Below are 18,008 nucleotides of genomic sequence, written 5' to 3' on the forward strand. Positions count from 1 at the left end.
AGGTGTCGATTGGCTTACTCACGCTGACCCATGCCAAAATCAAGACAAAACTATTCACCTCACATCCCTATTCGAAGTGACTTTTCCTCGTAACCATGGTACCCGCCACGACGCGAGACTGGTGTCTGGAGGAGTTCTCCTGAAAGTCGCACTGTACCCCATCGGGAAGCTGAACTTTTGCGAAATGGAAATTTCAGTCATACATCACAAATTAAAACGAGCAAAACTGCATATCCATGAAATATAATCGGAAATAATATCAGTAAATTTTTGAAATCATAAAATAAATGAAAATTAAAAGACAATGTTTTCGACATATCCAACATCGGTTGCAGTAACTAGTGGTTGTTGTCCTATTGTGATAACTTTTTTTAGATATTGTGATGCGCTGCCATATAGTGTGATAGTTTATTTTAAAATTTATTTTTGTGAATTTATTTTATTATCCACAACACCAACGATTTAAAAATAAATAAATAAAAACTATGGATACGGGAAAGGGAAAAAAACCTCAATTCAAAATATACAGAATCATGTAAAAAAATGTGCATTGATTGATTTATTTATTATCTAACTCATCTTCTGTTACTCTTTTTAAGCGCAATTCAAAACATACAGAGAAATATTAAAACACTATTGGAATTTGAATGCTATAGAAATTTACTATGTGATCCATTAAATTCATCAGAAAAGTTTTTGAGAACGTAGCAGTAGTACATATTCAGAAAATAAAAGCTTCTGTTATGTTCTGTCTGGATACCTTTTTTTTCAACGTGTGAACAGGAGGACAACAACAAAATCTTATCAAATATGTTTCCTTATGAAAAGATAAGAACTTCAGCCAATCCTCTCCTAGATAAGTCCTTGCCTTCGAGGAGAAATAGTCTTAGAGAGAGCATTTTTTCCTCCTGCAGACAGACAGAAGATTTAACTCGGTAAAATCACGTGACAGGACTCCTTTGTCGACAATGAGCGTGCAAGTGAATTAGACAAATCTTGTATTTTCGATATGCTCTTGCAATATAAACATAATTATGATATCAATAATGTGAACAAAAAAATATTCTTCAGCAAATTATATGACTTAAAATATAAGCGATTGTTGATTACAAACAACATAAGATAATAATAAAAATCGCCTCATTACAGTCACCCATGGGTGCTTTTTCTATTCTGGATTGACATTTCAAATCATGGGTTGCACAAAAGATGTTTGTCGTCTGATTAATTTTCATATCCTCCTTGACCATGTACGTATTTTAAAATACTTCTTCAGCATTTATATTTATATTGAAATCACCGTCAAGCCAGTCATTATACGTTCATAATAAAAAAGAATATAAAAAAATACTTTACATTATTAATATATCAATGCACTAAAAAGTGCCTGCTAGTGAAAAGAAAAAGAAAAACAGCAGCGGTCGGCATAGCAACGCATGCTCTACTATAACTTATGGACGCCATCAATTTAAACCAAGAGTCATTTTACCAATGGGTAAGAAAAAAAGAAAAAAGATCCTTATTTTTGAAAAGAAATGATAGCTTGAAAAAGAACGGTTGCTTGAGATAAACGAGTTTAAAGAGCATAAATGTTGTCAAGTAACAACAGTTATGAAATCAAATTGCTATACTCAGAAAGGTTTTGTTTTTTGAATATGGTAAAAAGCTTTCAAAAAGTAGCCATCATAGTATTCAACGCGTGTTTTTCTCCTTCTTAGCAGTGATCTGCTCTCTCCACTACTACTACAATCTCCGCTGTAAGCTCCAAACAGATAAATAGAAGAAATAACAGCTATTTTTCCATAATCACTTTCCTTAAGGCACGTACAAGGGAAGGTCGATGTGTAATAAACAAACAACATACAATATTAAATATAACTGTCATAAAAAGATCTTTTGCTGACAGTGTAATCCTGATGTTATGTCAACCATTTTGATCGATGAGACAACCTCTATGACACCTTGGCTTCCTCTGATTATAAATGTTTTTGAAGAATCCTTTCTTATTAATTTATTGATCACTATTCGGGGATTTGATTTTTTTTTTCTGAAAATTTATGTGTTAATTGGAGGCAGCTTTATTCGCCGATTTTCGTTTTGCACCGAAACTTGAGGAACAACTTCATTGGGAAGGAATTAAAATATTAAGGTGATAAAAGAAAATTGAAACATAAAATAACAAAAGGGTAAATGACTCTTAAACTTTACAAAAAATGCTTTCCCCTCTTGATGAAATAATTATTGAATAAAATTATGACTTAGTTTTATATTTGAAATATTTTATTCTATATTTTTTTTTAAATATTATAACTTCTTTTTTGAAAACAGTATAATATTTTGAAGATAGTATAATAATATTTTGTTTTATACTTAGGGAGAAACATTATTCTATACTTACAGAGTAACATGTTCTATATTCTCATATATTTGAAAAATATAGAATACTTTATTCTCAGCTTTTAACATCGGTTCCAAACTGTGTTAAAGCATGCACTCTATTATGAGTTTTGAGTGAGACATTTTGTGTGGGAATTCTGTAAACGAGGTTATTCGTAGGATAATAATAGGGGATCCTGCTCGCTTCCGCTCTCCAACCCTCGCGATTGCTTTCGTCATAATTTTTGTTGACAACAATCAGATGCATCAATCAAAAGTAAAAATTTCTCAATTAAAAAATATTTCTGTTAATAATGATTTGGTTTCTAACCCTATTCGGATAAAATGTAAACATTTTGCTTGGTCATCATTGCCAGTCCAAGCTTAACATAAAAATTTTATTTAACTTTCGGTAAATGTAAGAGTCTGTGAAATATTTTTTCTCTGGAAGATTATTTAGTAACTGTATGAAAAGTTTCTTAACAATTTTAAAAAATTATTTTGTCGAGCTCAGTTTTTGTCGCATGAGTGAGGAAGTTTATTATGGACAACCCCCCCATCTAATTTGTTAAATTCGTTTACGTCGTAAACTTAATTTATATTTAATATTTGTTTATGTATTTCACTGTAACCATGATATATTTCTGTTTTGTGTACTTAGATGCATAATTAGTTTGTTTATGTTCTGCATGTCATTGTGTTTAGTAAGGTGAAAGAATTGAAATCTTTGTGAAAGAATGCGTCACTTAAGAGAACTTGACGGGCTTGGATGACTCGAAATAGAATGGAAAGAACATTTGCCCACGTAAACAAATCCCGCGTCTCAACAGCCCATCAGCATAAAGATACCCACACTCGCAAGTTCTATAGGTTGGCACAGTCAATATTTTAATTTCCGAATTTTATCATAAGAATGAATGTCAATTATTTAACAATTTATTAAGTACAAAACCGTCATTCAATATCATAAAATGCTGAATGGCATCTATTCTCTGACAAGGCAAGGTTGATTCATCCCTTCGATAAAATAACGACCGACCACCCAACATCCCAAGGTTAAGAAAAATGAGATAGTCCCTGGCCCTCCATGGGCTGTCACGTCTCTTAGAATCTTAAACAGTTGCGTAATACACTACTTTAATAATAGAACAACAAAGGAACATCACTTTTAATGTCACGCCTTCCATCCTGATTAAGATAGTAACCTTCAATTTAAATTTTAAAATAATTTAACGAAAACAGATGAAGCGGAAAAATAACGTAAAATATAAATGGCTTAATTTTATTTAATATTATAACTCTCGTTGAACAGCCGACCCAGTTTAATTGGTTTATGACTACTCGTGTTCAACTGCGTAGCCTTGCATTTTCGAACCTAATCCAGAAGACAAGGAACTCCTGGATCGAGTATTGGGAGAAATTTGCCTTCTTGGAGGATGTTTTGATGGAATTAATCCACATTCACGTTACCTCCTATAGTTAGCCTAACGGCAAGGGAACTCAAACCCATGATCCGTCTACCACTGAGGATATTTCACGTCAGCACTGTGGTCGGTGCAAGCCGGCTGCAGAATTCGTATCGACTGGGTTTCGAACCCGGTTCGCCTCATTGCAGTGCGAATGCTCCATCCCATGAGCCATCGCGGCTCTAAATGGCTTAATAGTTATAAAAATAGTGGAAGGAACTACCAAAGGAAAACAGAATTACCGTTAAATAAGAGATCGCTAAATACAGCAATAACATTGATGATTATTAGATTTCCGAATTTTCTTTGTTAATGGATGATCTCATCGTATGTTTTTTTTCTTCAGTGTCATGAAATTGCACCTACAATTAAGACCATTATCTTTTGATGTAATGCAGAGAAATCATGCAACAAAAACGAAAAAAAGCAAACAAAATTTGAGCGAAAACGATTAAATAGTTTCTGAGGAATCGAATTTCAAACATGCGCCTTTTTATTTCGCCGGTTTGAATTTTGTTTTTATTTCATAACCGTCGTTGAACAGCCGACTCAATTTAGTGTTGACGACTATTAATGTCAACTGCGTAGACTTGCCATTTTAAACCCAATCCAGAAGACTAGAGAATTCCCGGATCAAGTATTGGGAGAAACTTGCCTTCGTGGAGGACTTTTTGATGGAACTAACCGGCATTTGCGTTTCATGGAGAGGAAAACCACGAAGAATTCCTACGGATAGCCTGATCGCAAGGGGACTCTCACCCATGATCCGCCTACCACTGAGGATATGTAACGTCAGTACTACGAGCTGGGTGCGGAATTTGTATCGATCTGCCATCACTGGGATTCGAACCCGGTTCCAAGGAAAACGAAAGCTCTATCCAATGAGCTACCACGGCTCGCCGTTTTTGGTCTCGATAGTAATAAATACTATTTTTCTTTCCCTAGTATTTCGCCTTCTTTATAAATCAAGTTAAGAGGGTAAACTATGAAAAGTAATACTGCATTTTACATTTCATTACATACTGCTTAGGAATATAATTGAAAATAACCATTTCTAATAATCTAATTTTTGAATGATTGTAAACATTAAATACTTATTTCAGAACAAGTTATTCAATAACTTATTTTGATAAATTAGTTTGACCCCAAAATCCTGTAAAAGTGTTTCTTCTTTTTGTAGGAAAGCTAAGAAAATGGCTTTGGAATATGTTTTATAAATTAGTTGCTACAGTTATTCTTTCACGAAAAACTTTTTTAGTTTCATTAATTTTATTAGGCTGTGTCAGAAGTCTCAACTTCACTCGGTCTCCTTCTTCAAAGAGATTTTTTAATCAAAGGAATCCTTTCACGGAAATTTTATTTGGTATTTTTTTTTTTTTTCAAACTGGAATGAGGCAGAATGTTCTATAGGATTTTTTACACTCGTGTACGTCCTTCAAGCAAATGAGCAGTGCTTTGAAAACATGCTTCTTTTCTTTCAATGTTTAGTATTTTAGAACAACTAAAAGATTGACTTTTCAGAATTACATTGATTTGCACAGTCAAATGATGAGACGCACTATAAAATTATCTGTAAAATCCTAGCTATCGTGTGATACTCTATACAGCCTTATTGTTTTTAGGAAACTCTTTGCACTCGTTTTTACCTTCGCGAATGAGACGATGTATAATATAAATGAGATTATATAAATGTAGAATATTTGTTATATCAAGCATTATATATGAGTATAGTGTAATAATGAGATCAAATGATGAGAAGCACTGTAGTGTTTTTTTTTAATAATGACATGTTTTGAACGAGTTTATAGGCAATGGTTTTCTATTTAAGCATAAATATAATAGGTTTTTGTATATACTTCCTGTTTTTGTATTTATTTTTAACGTATTGCATGACAACGTTAACCAATGGATACAGGAACGTAAGCAAATGCAAACCGGTTTCATCCGAGTAAAAACAATACAGCTGTATAGTATTACCTGATCATTATAATTTTACATAGAATCTTACATTAATAATATGGACTGTATTTGTATTTTCCAGAAAAATACGCAAAAGGAATTACTTTTTTAGTTAAGAGAGTAAACTGCGATAGCATTTTTTTTTTTTTGCAGTAGTGTGCTTTATAAAAAAATGATCCTTTTGACTTACAATCGAAACAGTTAATTGTTATTATTTGAGATTCATTGAATAAATTTAAAATAAAAAAATTAATTTCGTCTTAAGATTTTCGTATCATCATTATTAACATTAATACATTTTTAATTAAAAATATCAGCTTACTGAATCAATTCTTAATGTTAATTTTTACTTTTAATATAATAACTTGTGTTGTTGTTGTTACTTTACGTCGCACTAGAGCTGCACAATGGGCTATTGGCGACGGTCTGGGAAACATCCCGGAGGATGATCCGAAGACATGCCATCACAATTTTGATCCTCTACGGAAGGGATGGCACCCCCGCTTCGGTAGCCCGACGACCTGCGCGCGAAGTCGAGCACTTTACGGTAGCGCAGTTTAACGAGGACCCATACCGCACACCCTCGGTCCCCACGCAGACTGATCCAAGTGGTCACCCACCCACACACTGACCGTAGCCAGTGATGCTTGACTTCGCTGGGAACCATGTCTTAACGATCAGTCCACTGCGGGACTAACTTGTGTTAAAAGAACAAGTTTTGATATCAGAATAGGTATTCAAAATGAGTTTGTAAAAAACCAGGTAAATTTTTTTTCTCCGTCACAAAACCGATAACATAAAATGTGATCATCACATTTTATGTAGAGAGATTCTTTTTTTCTTCTTAAACCAAGCAGCGTACTGAAATTAGATAAAATTTTCACCAATCCATTTGATTATTTGATAACATTTAGACTAAACCCTGACAAGTTGTTTAGCGAAATATTGTCTAAGATAAGTTCATTCTAAAATATTTACCCTGTACTAAAACAAGCTTCAAGAACACCCATTTAGAAATGGAAGAATATAAATTTGAGTATTGTTGACCGCTTACTTGGGTACCATAATCAATAACATGGAAGGAAGAATCACCATGGATGTTTGAATGGAATTACATAACGGAATTCATTGAAAAAAAGGTTTCATTGAAAGATAGATCAAATTTTACATATGCTTGTGAAACCTGGGACACATCTTATACGGTTATGTTGGGAACCTTTGAGAGAGAGGTCTTGAGAAGTATATTTGGGGGAATTCAAAAAAAATGGTGTGTGGCTTACAATCTATCACTCCTATAATGACATTATTAAACGACAAAGAATAAAATGGGAATCAGAAGGGACAAAGACCGCGCCACAAAAAAAAAAAGATTTCATTGCCAGACCATTTGGCACCAGGAAGGCAGACCGAATTTGGGATGGACAGATGGCCTAGGAAAAAACCCTTTGATCTTGAAAACTAAAAATTGGAAAACGATAGCAGGAAAAGGTGAAACTGGAAAAAAACTTCTTGAGAAGACCAAGGCCCACCCTGGGCTGTCGGACCACTGATGATGATAAGTTCATTGCTATGAAAAATTCTGAAAATTAACTTTTTTTTTATCAAACTCTTGTGAGTTGCGTCGCGTAACAAGGTGAGATTCAATGAAATTTCCCATGAACATGAAAAAGTTTTTTTTTAAACTTCACGTGGACATTCTACCGTGTTTATAGAAAAAAAAATTATGACATTTTTTTTTCTAAACCAATACGTGAACAGCTCTGTTTACAACGTGGAAAATAGTAACAAAATATTATAACTCTCGCAATAGCCTACTACGAAGAGGAAATTGATAAATCTTCTCTTAAACAATAGATAATTTGTTAACATTTAGACTCACCTCTGAAAAGAAGATACTCTAATGTGTTTAGAACTTTTTGAGACACTTTCGTTGCTTCGCTACTTTGTAACAACTGGGACGAAAAACAGTGTCGAAATCTGAACTGTGGGGGAAAATCAGATTTCGTCAACAAAAAAAAAAAAAAAAAGAAAAAGCAAATATTTTTTAGTTACCTGGTAAAAGAAAAAAATTAAATAAAATTTTCCTTTAGCAGTGGATTCTTCGGTTCAGAATTTAAATTTAAAACTCACACTCTTTGGCGTAAAGGGAAAATTTTTCCCGGAAGCAATTTCGTAGTTCCACAGCTATGGAATAAAAATCTAATCGAAGAAAAAGAATGCAACAACGGGGAAAGGGTCGGGATAGCCTGGTGGGTAGGACACTGGGCCCAAGGGTCGTAGGTTCAATCCCCGCTGACCGAAAACTCCCAGTGTAGTAAATGGTGACTGATGCAAGTTAAATCTGTCGAGTCTCAAAATCCGCCACGCTCCCATAACACATCATATCCCTGAGGGTACTGATCCAGGAGTTTCCTCGTCTTCCGGATTGGGTTCAAAACGACAAGGCTGAAAAAGTTGAGCATGAGTAGTCGTAAACCCAAAACCTGAGTCGGCTGTTCAACGATATAAAACAGTCGGGGAAAGGAGTCGTGGTGGCTCAGGGGATAGAGTGCTCGCCTCCAGAAGAGGCGAATCGTGTTCGAATCCCAGCGATGGCTGATCGATTCGAATTCCGTACCAAGCCTCACGCCGACCACAGTGCTCACGTAATAAATTCTCAGTGGTAGACGGATCACGGGTAAGAGTCCCCTTGCCGTCAGGCTCAGCGAGGGAGGTTTTCGTAGTTTCCCTCTCCATGTCACGCAAATGTTCCATCAGAAAAGTCCTCCGCCAACTTGATCCGGGCGTTCCATCGTCTTCTTGAACGGGCTCAAAATGACAAGGCTAAATCCAAAATATGTAAAATAGAGTAGATGAAATGCATTTACCTGTTCTTGCTTGTCTTGTTTGGGGACGTCTAGCAGAAGCCAGTATTGGGCGTCTAGTTGGATGACTTCCTTGACGATTCCTTTGAGAAGTGCATACCGCCTGAACACGTTTCTCTCCACCTTCGAAGATTCGTACTTCTCGTGTAGTCCAGTCAGAGCACCCTTCACAGTGTTATAAGACACGCTCACTTTACCAGCCACTAGTCGCAGCCTGTCGTTTGTTTGGACGGCCCCCTCCCTCGTATTGTCTGCAAATATCAAACATCTATGCTTAATAAAATACTACACTCCCAACCATTAGACCCACTCTATTATCATCTCATACAGCTTATTTTACGAGACTGTTTGCACTGGCTTACGTATTCAGTTGGTTAAATGAGACTATATAAATGTAGAATATTTGTTATATCAAGCATTATATGAGTATAATGAGATCAAATGACGAGGCTCACTGTAGCGTTCTAATAATGACACGAGTTTATATTCAATACTTTTATATTTCAACATACATGTTTTTATTCGGGAGATTTTTTTTAATCTATTTGTGTAATTATTTTTAACGTATTGCATTACAATGTTAACTAATTGATAGACGAACGTAAAGAAGTGCAAACCGCGTCAAAACACTAAAGCTGTATCATCTGATAATTAAGATTTAACATAGATTCTTAGAGTGTGTCTAATGTTTTGCCAGGAACTGTATTATCAAACATATAGTAAAACATACAAAACAAATAAATGGTTTTGATGGTTTAATAATGGCTTTAATCGAATCAATGGCTTTAAGGTATTCTGAAAAAATTACCAAATTGTATCACATATTATAAATCCTATTACCAAAGTTTTGTAAAAATGACCGAGCATTTTGTTGTTGCCAATAGAGCTAGAAACATGGTAAATTTTACCATATTCCGGTCGTTTAAATCATTCTCTGGTGCATTCTCCTAACCAGTGTCTGCTGCAGCGCCATGCTACATTTTGCAAGCAGAGAGTAAGTGTTGCGTTATATAAAATGAAAGCAGTTTGAGCTATGTTAACTGAAAACAAGTAGCGTAACATTTACTGAAAACACGTGATGATACTTAATTGAAAACGTATGAAACAATGTTAACCATAGCCGTAGTGGCTCAGGGCATTCCAATGAGGGGTTTCCATCCCAGCGATGCCTGATCGATTCGAATTCCGCATCGGACTTGCACCAACCACATCGGTGACGTGAAATATCGTCAGTGGTAGACGGATCATGGTTCCTTTGCCGTTGGGCTAACCGTGGGAGGTTCTCGTGGTCTACCGCTCCATTTAAAGCATAGGCGGGTTAATTGCATCCAAAAAGTCCTCCACTAAGGAAAGTTTCTCCTAGTGCTTTGTCCAGGAGTTCCCTTGTCTTCTGGATAGGGTTTAAAATGACAAAGCTGCAGAGTTGAACATAGGTGGTCGTAAATCCGAAATCGGATCGGCTGTTCAACGACGATCATAAAATAAAGTGAAACAACAAGTGGTTGAATGAAAACAAGCAGAGCAACGCAAACTAAGGCTGCTTCGTTAAATATAAATCGAATCAGATAAAATAAAGCACAACTCATTGTCGCTTTATGCAGAAAAATACATTATGTTGATAAAAAAAATGCAAAAAAAAAATTATAAGAAAGTTGTAAATCAATTTTGAAGTGATTCTTTCGTTGCTAAAGTAGATGATTAGAATTTTGGTAATATATGAATAAATTAGTTTGAATTGTAGAACATTTTTTTTGTTGTTGGTATGTTTAAGAAACTGCCGTGGGAAATTAAATAATATTATTCATTCGTTAGAACCAAAAGTGTTCGGCAAAGCAAAAAAAAAAAAAAAAAAAAAAAAAATTAAAAATCCCTCATTTGAAATATTTCTTTCCGTAGAGTTTAAATGAATGCTTAAAATGGATTTGCATTAACAACGCAAAATTCATCAAATGAATTTTAATTGAATTATAACCAATTATTGCAAAGAAAAGTTGACTCCCCTTCATAAAAAATAACTTTTGATCGTAAAATTTTTCATAGAGTTTTTTCTTAGAGAGCTACTTCAAATATTAAATATATTAAGGCTGTTACTAAACCTTTTGAATCCGTTTATTTAAACTGTCTTGAAAGAACAAGTTTCAAGTATAATGAATGCATATAAAGTGGGTTGGAAAAGCATGAAAATGGTCATCTCGAGGAATGCCATATTTTCAGAAAATGGATTCTTCGATCATCATTTCGTGGGAGTGACACAGTACTCTCATTTGACCTGCAGGTTTTCGTATTTTAGTTCACAGATGGCGCTGTAATCACAAAATGAAATTGGGAACATAAATTGTTTGCAATGAAGAAATAAGCGGAAATACAAACCAAACAGAAAGAAGTATTTTAATTTTTTTTTGTTGTTAAAATTCAATTCCTTCTGTTATATGAAGTATGCCTATTCTTATTTAATTATCATTTAACTATACTTTTATGTTATTTTTTAATTATACTTTTAGTACGCCTATTCTTATTTAACCAGGACGTTTTTTTAGTTAGTTTTTTTTCCAATTCACCTGAACAACAGGAGGTCACATTCTCTTAAAATTCAGCGCTTGATATATTGAACAACATTTCAATTTTATCTCTAATACTTTACTGTTTTTTTTTTTTTAATTGTATGCCTTTTGCATGAAGTTTTCTATGTTAAAATATAATTGGATTTAACCTCGTTGGCTGAGGTTTTTAATGACAATGAAAAACTATGAGAGAAATAAGAAATTCAAGTCTAGTAAACTTCAAAAAGCATTTCTAGAATATAAGCAGAGGGTATTATTTACAAAACTTTTGTTTAAAATAATTTTTTCTGTCAATAATTTGTTTGTCCCAAGAAAATCTGTCATTTTCCTGGCTACTTTTATTTAGTGGTTTATAACCAAAATAGATAGAGCCAGCAATCAATATCATACGCTAATAGATTAATTAGATTCTCTCCTATATGAACATGTCTTGTTGCACGAATAAAGAACAAATTTTCTGGTTCAAAATCTATTTCAAAAAATTTTTCAATATGAGTAGGTTCTTGTGTTGTCATTTTCCTGGCGTCTTGAAATCATTAATAACATAAACATAGATTTAGATTTATCTGAGATATTTTAAGAAATCCTGTTCTTTTCTGCAGAATGTAAACGTCTTAGGCCAAAATATTAAAGTAAAGTTATAGGCTATAAAATGGCGAATTTGTCAATATCCTGGCTTATGAATTGCAGGACATTGAAGTGATACCAGAAATTCTTTTGAACTGCTAATACTGTAAGGAGGGAGAGCAAATATTAACTTAATACCAAGTTTATGTATGATTGTAATATGGTTCGATGTTATCAAAGTTATTTATTTGTTAATGATTGATTATTATACACAATTTTATTCTGTTCATATCATCAACAAAAAAAAAATGTGATTCTTTCTACAGTGGATAAAAAGAATTAATTTAAGCAATTTATGGTCCATCTAACATAAAGGCTTAAGTTGAATTACTTACTATTAACTTAAAATGACTGATTTTTAAACTTCTAAGCTATAATCTCATTTTCCTGGCATTCAAGATTTGGTGAATTTCTATTTTATTTTTTTTCTCGAGCAGATGTCAATAAACTACACTGATCTCTTTAATATATTAATAAATGTAACTAAAGAAGTATACAAAAAATTTTTAGATTATTTTGAAGACTAAATTTGAAGAAATTTTTTGGTCCGAATTGTTTAAAAAGAATCACCTATATATATATATATATATATATCAGTCGTTAAACAGCCGACCCAATTTTCAGGTTTACTACTACTAATGTTCAATTCCATAGCCTTGTCATTTTGAACCCAATCCAGAAGACGAGGTTTGTTACGAGAGCATGGTGGACTTTGCGACTCGACAGATTTAATGTGCATCAGTCACCATTTGACTACTCGGGGAATCTTCGGCCGGCTGGGATCGAACCCACGAACTCTTGGACATGGACCCAGTGTCTTACTCACCAGGCTATCCCGGCCCGGTATATATAGTTAATTATTAAATGGAATTAATTTGTTATTTTATCACTTACTTATTTCGTGTAAAAATTGAAAATATTTGAATATCTATTGAATTTGGATATCTACATAGCGCCAATAATACAAACTATTTAATAAATAATTAAGCGAAGTATGTCACTTGATATGTTATTTTGTAACAGTCTTTGAACAGCCGACCCAATTGTTTGGGGGACTTACGGCTACTCCATAGCTTTGTCATTTTGAACCCAATCCAGAGGGAACTCCCGGATCAAATAGTGGGATAAATGTTCGTGTTTTTGATGGCCTTTTGCGTTACATGGAGACCACGAACACCTACCACGGTTAGCCGGGCGACAAAGGGAGTCCGTCTGTGGATATTCTAATTAGTCAGCACCTTCTGTCGGATAACGAATTCGTATCGACATCGCTGGGGGTTCAAACCCGCTTCACCACATTGGAAGGCGGCTCATTTTGCCGACACCTTACTTTAAAAAAATAAAAGCAAGATTTAATTTTGAAAGGAATATAATTGTTTTTCCAACCTTAATAAACGCCTCAATAAACAGCTGATCTGTGAGGGAAATATTCCTCCACTTTCAGTCGTGTAAAATTAATATCTTATTTCTTTTCAGTATTTAATTGGATTTCAGATTCATGTTTTGCATTTATTTTTAGAGAAGGATATTCGGTAGGGAATAATTGAAAAAAGACAATTCATTTCAAGTTGCCTCTTCAAAAACACCTTCCTTATTAAAATATATTAAAGAATGAGTATGAATGTTTTTTCTTAAAAAATAGTGTTAATTATATCTGTTTTTTTTTCTTCTTCTGAAAGTTTCATAATATGAAGTTAACTTTTAGAAGAAACAGATACATAAATATAATGAAACATAAATACAATGAAATATAATGATACATAAATATAATGGAAAACATTTTTCTTTTCTGATTTAAATATTACGTCTCATAATGAATGCTTATTTCATTTATTCATTTTTTTCTTTTCTTCAAGAATTGTCCATACTCAAACATAACGAACCCCTCACTATACATTTGTTGTTCAAAGATTATGAGCACCATAAGTCACACACTTATATTTAACAAAATCAAAATATTTTACAAAATCGAAACTGAATGATTGACTATTGAAGTCAAAAATGATGAAACATCAAGAGGAACATTTTCATCAAATAGGTCCAAATATTTCTCAATCAAGTGGTTGCGATGGTATCTTTAATCGCTTCCCTGATTATCCCCGAGGTCAATATGTTTATTCGGCCGGAAGCGAAACAAAAAAATTTTAATAATCTGCAGTGATTGGCAGACGTGTTTTGTACGATGGGTGATGAATTGACATAGTAAAAATGACGTTCGTAAACGAAAGTAACGCGGCTGTGATTTTTCAGACTATGAACATATACAAAGACTAATATTTCATTGGCCGGAGATAACACGGGATAGTAAATCTGATGGTTCCTTACACATAAATTCAAATTTCAACTTGTGTATTATGTTTTGTTTTAGTTCCTTGCATTTATGAATGAAATAAAGGTTGATTTTTTGCATTTCTTTTTTCAAACAAATGGGTGAGGAAAGCGGTTCATTAGCAATTCCTGTACTTTCTCTTGACTTCATTTTTTACAACTATTTAAAAATAAAATATGTATTAAGAGTGGTCATAACTGAATACTCAAAGAAACAATGGTAAAAATGCTGTCTCAACTTCTGCTAATGATCGAATAAGAGTTTATTCACTTTTATTTATTTCACGCAATATCAGATAATCCGTCTATAGAAAGAAATTTATTCTCCCCCCCCCCCTAAGGCAAGGGTGGACGTCATATCCGTCAAACTAATTACCTCCAATGTTTTCTTCTCCTGATGGGGTGGCAGTACCAAGAAAACAATAACGGCTTGACAAGTGTGGTCACTTTTTCTTCTAAAGAATGAGGAAGAGTGATCAACAAAATGAAAAACATTAGATTACTTTAGGCGTGTTCTTTCATTTGACACCCTGACAGCGAGATTGGTTCAGATTTCAGATGCGTGAGCTTTATAAAGTTACGAGGAGGCTCCCTACACCCCCTCATTATTTTCGATTCAACATTTTTTTCTTATAAGTCGTCGACATTTTATACAACGAGGAATGTTCGTAAAATGCACAATTATTATAATTTTATGTTAGTGTTGAAATGAATCATTTTTTAGATTCGAATAATAATTACATTTATTTGAACTAAAATATACTTCGGAATACAGATTGTGCGTTAGGTAGGTAGGTATAGTTCGTTCACCGGGAGTTGGCTCTTGGTTCTACCTCCTCGAACGCAGACTTCATTTCAGCCCGGGAGTAAGAGGAGGAACGTCTCCGTGCTTGAAATGGAGACAACCCTTCATGCGCACCAAACGTAAACAGTAAATTCTTTTTCAGTCACTTACTTCGCTTTATCATCTGCTATTATACATCTCGTTACTCTAGCTCATTAAATATAGTGAGGCAAAATGTCTCAAAAAGCACTCACTATTCACTCAAAATAGAAATACCATTCAATTAATGAAATATTTAATGTGAAAAATACACAAAGATTGAGAAATAAATATTTTAGTCATACGATTGCCAAATAGCGACCTTGTTCAGGATTGTTCACATTTTTCTAGTCCCATAAAAAGCGAAATAATATATCGTCGGATACCACGTGATGAGGGCGCAGCCAAGTACCAAGTTCTGGTGAACGATACTAGAGGTGCACAATGGGCGATGGTCTGGGAAATATCCCTGAGGATGATCCGAAGACCTGCAGCTCCCCCTGCTTAGGTAGCCAGCCCAATGACCTTCAAGCGAGCACTTTACGGTAGAACAGTTTAACGGTGTTCTACTGGGAACTTAGTGTTTGCCTACAGATTGTGTTAATAAAGAAGAAATAAATCAATCATCTCTCTAGAATGAATACTTTTAAAAGTCGGCTCTGTTATTCTTTTTTTAAAAATTTGAATTTCTAACACGATAAAGATTTCAAAGGAGATGCATAATTTTTTCTTCAACTATGGATAAATGTCATTCAATCAAAATAAATAAGTAAATAAATAAAAACAGAGAAAGAAGACCTCAAAATTGCAGTAACTTTCGAACCCATTAAAATTTCGAAAACAATTCTGCGTTAAGTTCTCAATCTTAAATGGTTTGAAGGGGTGAACTAAAATATTCTAATGAATAAGTGCAGACGATATTTTAAGTGGGGAAATCAGGGTCAAAAACGTACTTACTCTGAATAAACGTGCCTATTTTTAGGCGGAATTTTGATCGCTAAAATATAGTCACCCTATGGGAAATGAGATCCTACTATTGGGTCAAGAGAGCGGACAAAAGTGTGTGACCCTTCATATTAATTTTACTTTTTGCGTATTTTACCACATCTCGAGAAATTTTTAAGTGGATTGGAAAACTTTTGCACACAAGTATTAAATGTGTTTATCCAAAAATAATTCCACGCAAAAATAACTTCTAGTAAATATTTGTTATTTTTTAATATTATGTATATATATGTATATTATTATATGCATGTAGTATGTACATAGTATGTAATAAATAAAATATATTATATTTATTTTATTTATGTATAAATTTTTTTAAAAATATTTATTACGTAATTTTTTATTTTATTTTTTACCTTGAGCGAAATCGGTTGAATATTTCAAGGAAATCGAATTAAAAAAAAAACGATATTTCAGGAGTAACAAATCCATTAAAAAAGGTTCGTTTATTCTACGTTCTTGTGTCTGATTTCGCCACTTAAAATATCATCTTCACTATTAATTAGCCTATTTGAGGTCTAAACATTAAGATTGAGTCATAGAACGTGAAGTAAACTTTGGTACTTCACGTATTGGCGATCTTTTCTATAATTTTGGTATTTGTGTGCAAAATAAAGATAAAGAATAAAAATTTATCTACCGGCCAGCATAAATGTAGAAATAAAAATAAATGAATAATTCATTTGAATTTATATTTCATTCTTTCAACTGCTTACCTAAATCATTATTCTTTTAATTGGTTTTAATTTTTTTTATTATTTAATTAATTTTTTTAGCATTTCTCCTAAATACTCTCACGAGAATTTGTTTTCGATAGACCTACTTGAAATTCTTTAATCACACGCGATTTAAGATTAAAAAAATGTCTTTAAACTGAACTGCATTTTTAAAAATATTGAAATGAGCTGTTTCAGTTAAAAATGTTTCTTTTTCCTTTGTCAATCGAATATATAGGTTCTTTTAATTTTATTTTCATGGTAGAATTTTTTTTTTAAAGCGATAAATTTTTTTGAAGAGAAACGGTTTATTAAAAGGAGACATTTTATGCAGCAAACGATTGAAGTTATTCTTATAAATTAATTTCATTTACAAAATCTTTCAGATTTTTATTTTCGCAACAAATAAAATAACGGAAATAAAAATATACAGAGAAGGGAACAAAGCGGGAAAAAAAGTAAAACAGATAAATGTATACAGAACCGCGACTTTTTTTTTGTCGTTGGATAAATGGCGATTTATTCAAATTAGTTTGACGAGAGCAGATTTCACTATCTTAAAAAAATGAAGTGAATAATATTAAAGATGCAAATTAGGTTTTAAAAGAATTTTGTTGAATATAAAAAGTTTACATTATAATGTAAAAAAAAGAGTCACAGCGCAATTCAAAATCAATAACCAGTTTCATTTAAATAAACTAAGGAAGAGAAAATAATGTTCGAAAAATATTAAAATAGAAAAATCACGAATTATTAAAAGCACAATGAAGGAAATAGTGTTTTTTTTTTTTTAAATAAAACGAACATTCTGTTGAAAGTTTGTTGAACTTTTGTTGTCTGTTGAAAGATGAAATTGTTGATTGCAGAAATTGCGTAAATATGTATTTCGAAAAATCTTTGGAAGAAAAAAAAACTTTTTTATGTTCTTAATTGTTTAAAAAATAAAACTATTATTTAATTATTTTTCAGAAATTAAAAGTAATCTCTAATTATTTAAAAAATCTATCCATAATAGTTTAATATCTACATTTTAAATAAATATTTTTATCGATTTATTTTTGTAGAAAATGTTTTATAATCATAGAGCTGTAATACAAATAGAGCAAGCCCGCTATTCTATTTCCCTATCTCTTCATCGTCAGTCTGTCACGTGTTCCCACTCTTTCGGTGATTTTCGACAAGACTTTACTAGATTGAAAATAATTTTAGAATTTCTATTTTTCATACATATAAAAATAAATTACATATAAAAATACATACATTAAAAAAAAATGGTTTCAAAG

General features: G+C 32.9%; 1 protein-coding gene across 1 annotated transcript in view; it reads right to left on the minus strand.

Annotated features, from left to right (window-relative positions):
- LOC107445183 (uncharacterized) overlaps positions 1-18,008 on the minus strand; it is a 176,879-nt gene that overhangs the window by 9,253 nt on the left and 149,618 nt on the right. Inside the window, exon 3 of the mRNA XM_043050878.3 lies at positions 8,669-8,916. Within this exon, the coding sequence (XP_042906812.1) occupies positions 8,669-8,916 (248 nt within the window). The remainder of the gene's footprint in view (positions 1-8,668; positions 8,917-18,008) is intronic.

Source organism: Parasteatoda tepidariorum, chromosome 4 (assembly GCF_982258835.1).
Source record: "Parasteatoda tepidariorum strain Cologne lab strain chromosome 4, Ptep-v5.0, whole genome shotgun sequence".
NCBI classification, from domain to species: Eukaryota; Metazoa; Arthropoda; class Arachnida; order Araneae; family Theridiidae; genus Parasteatoda; species Parasteatoda tepidariorum.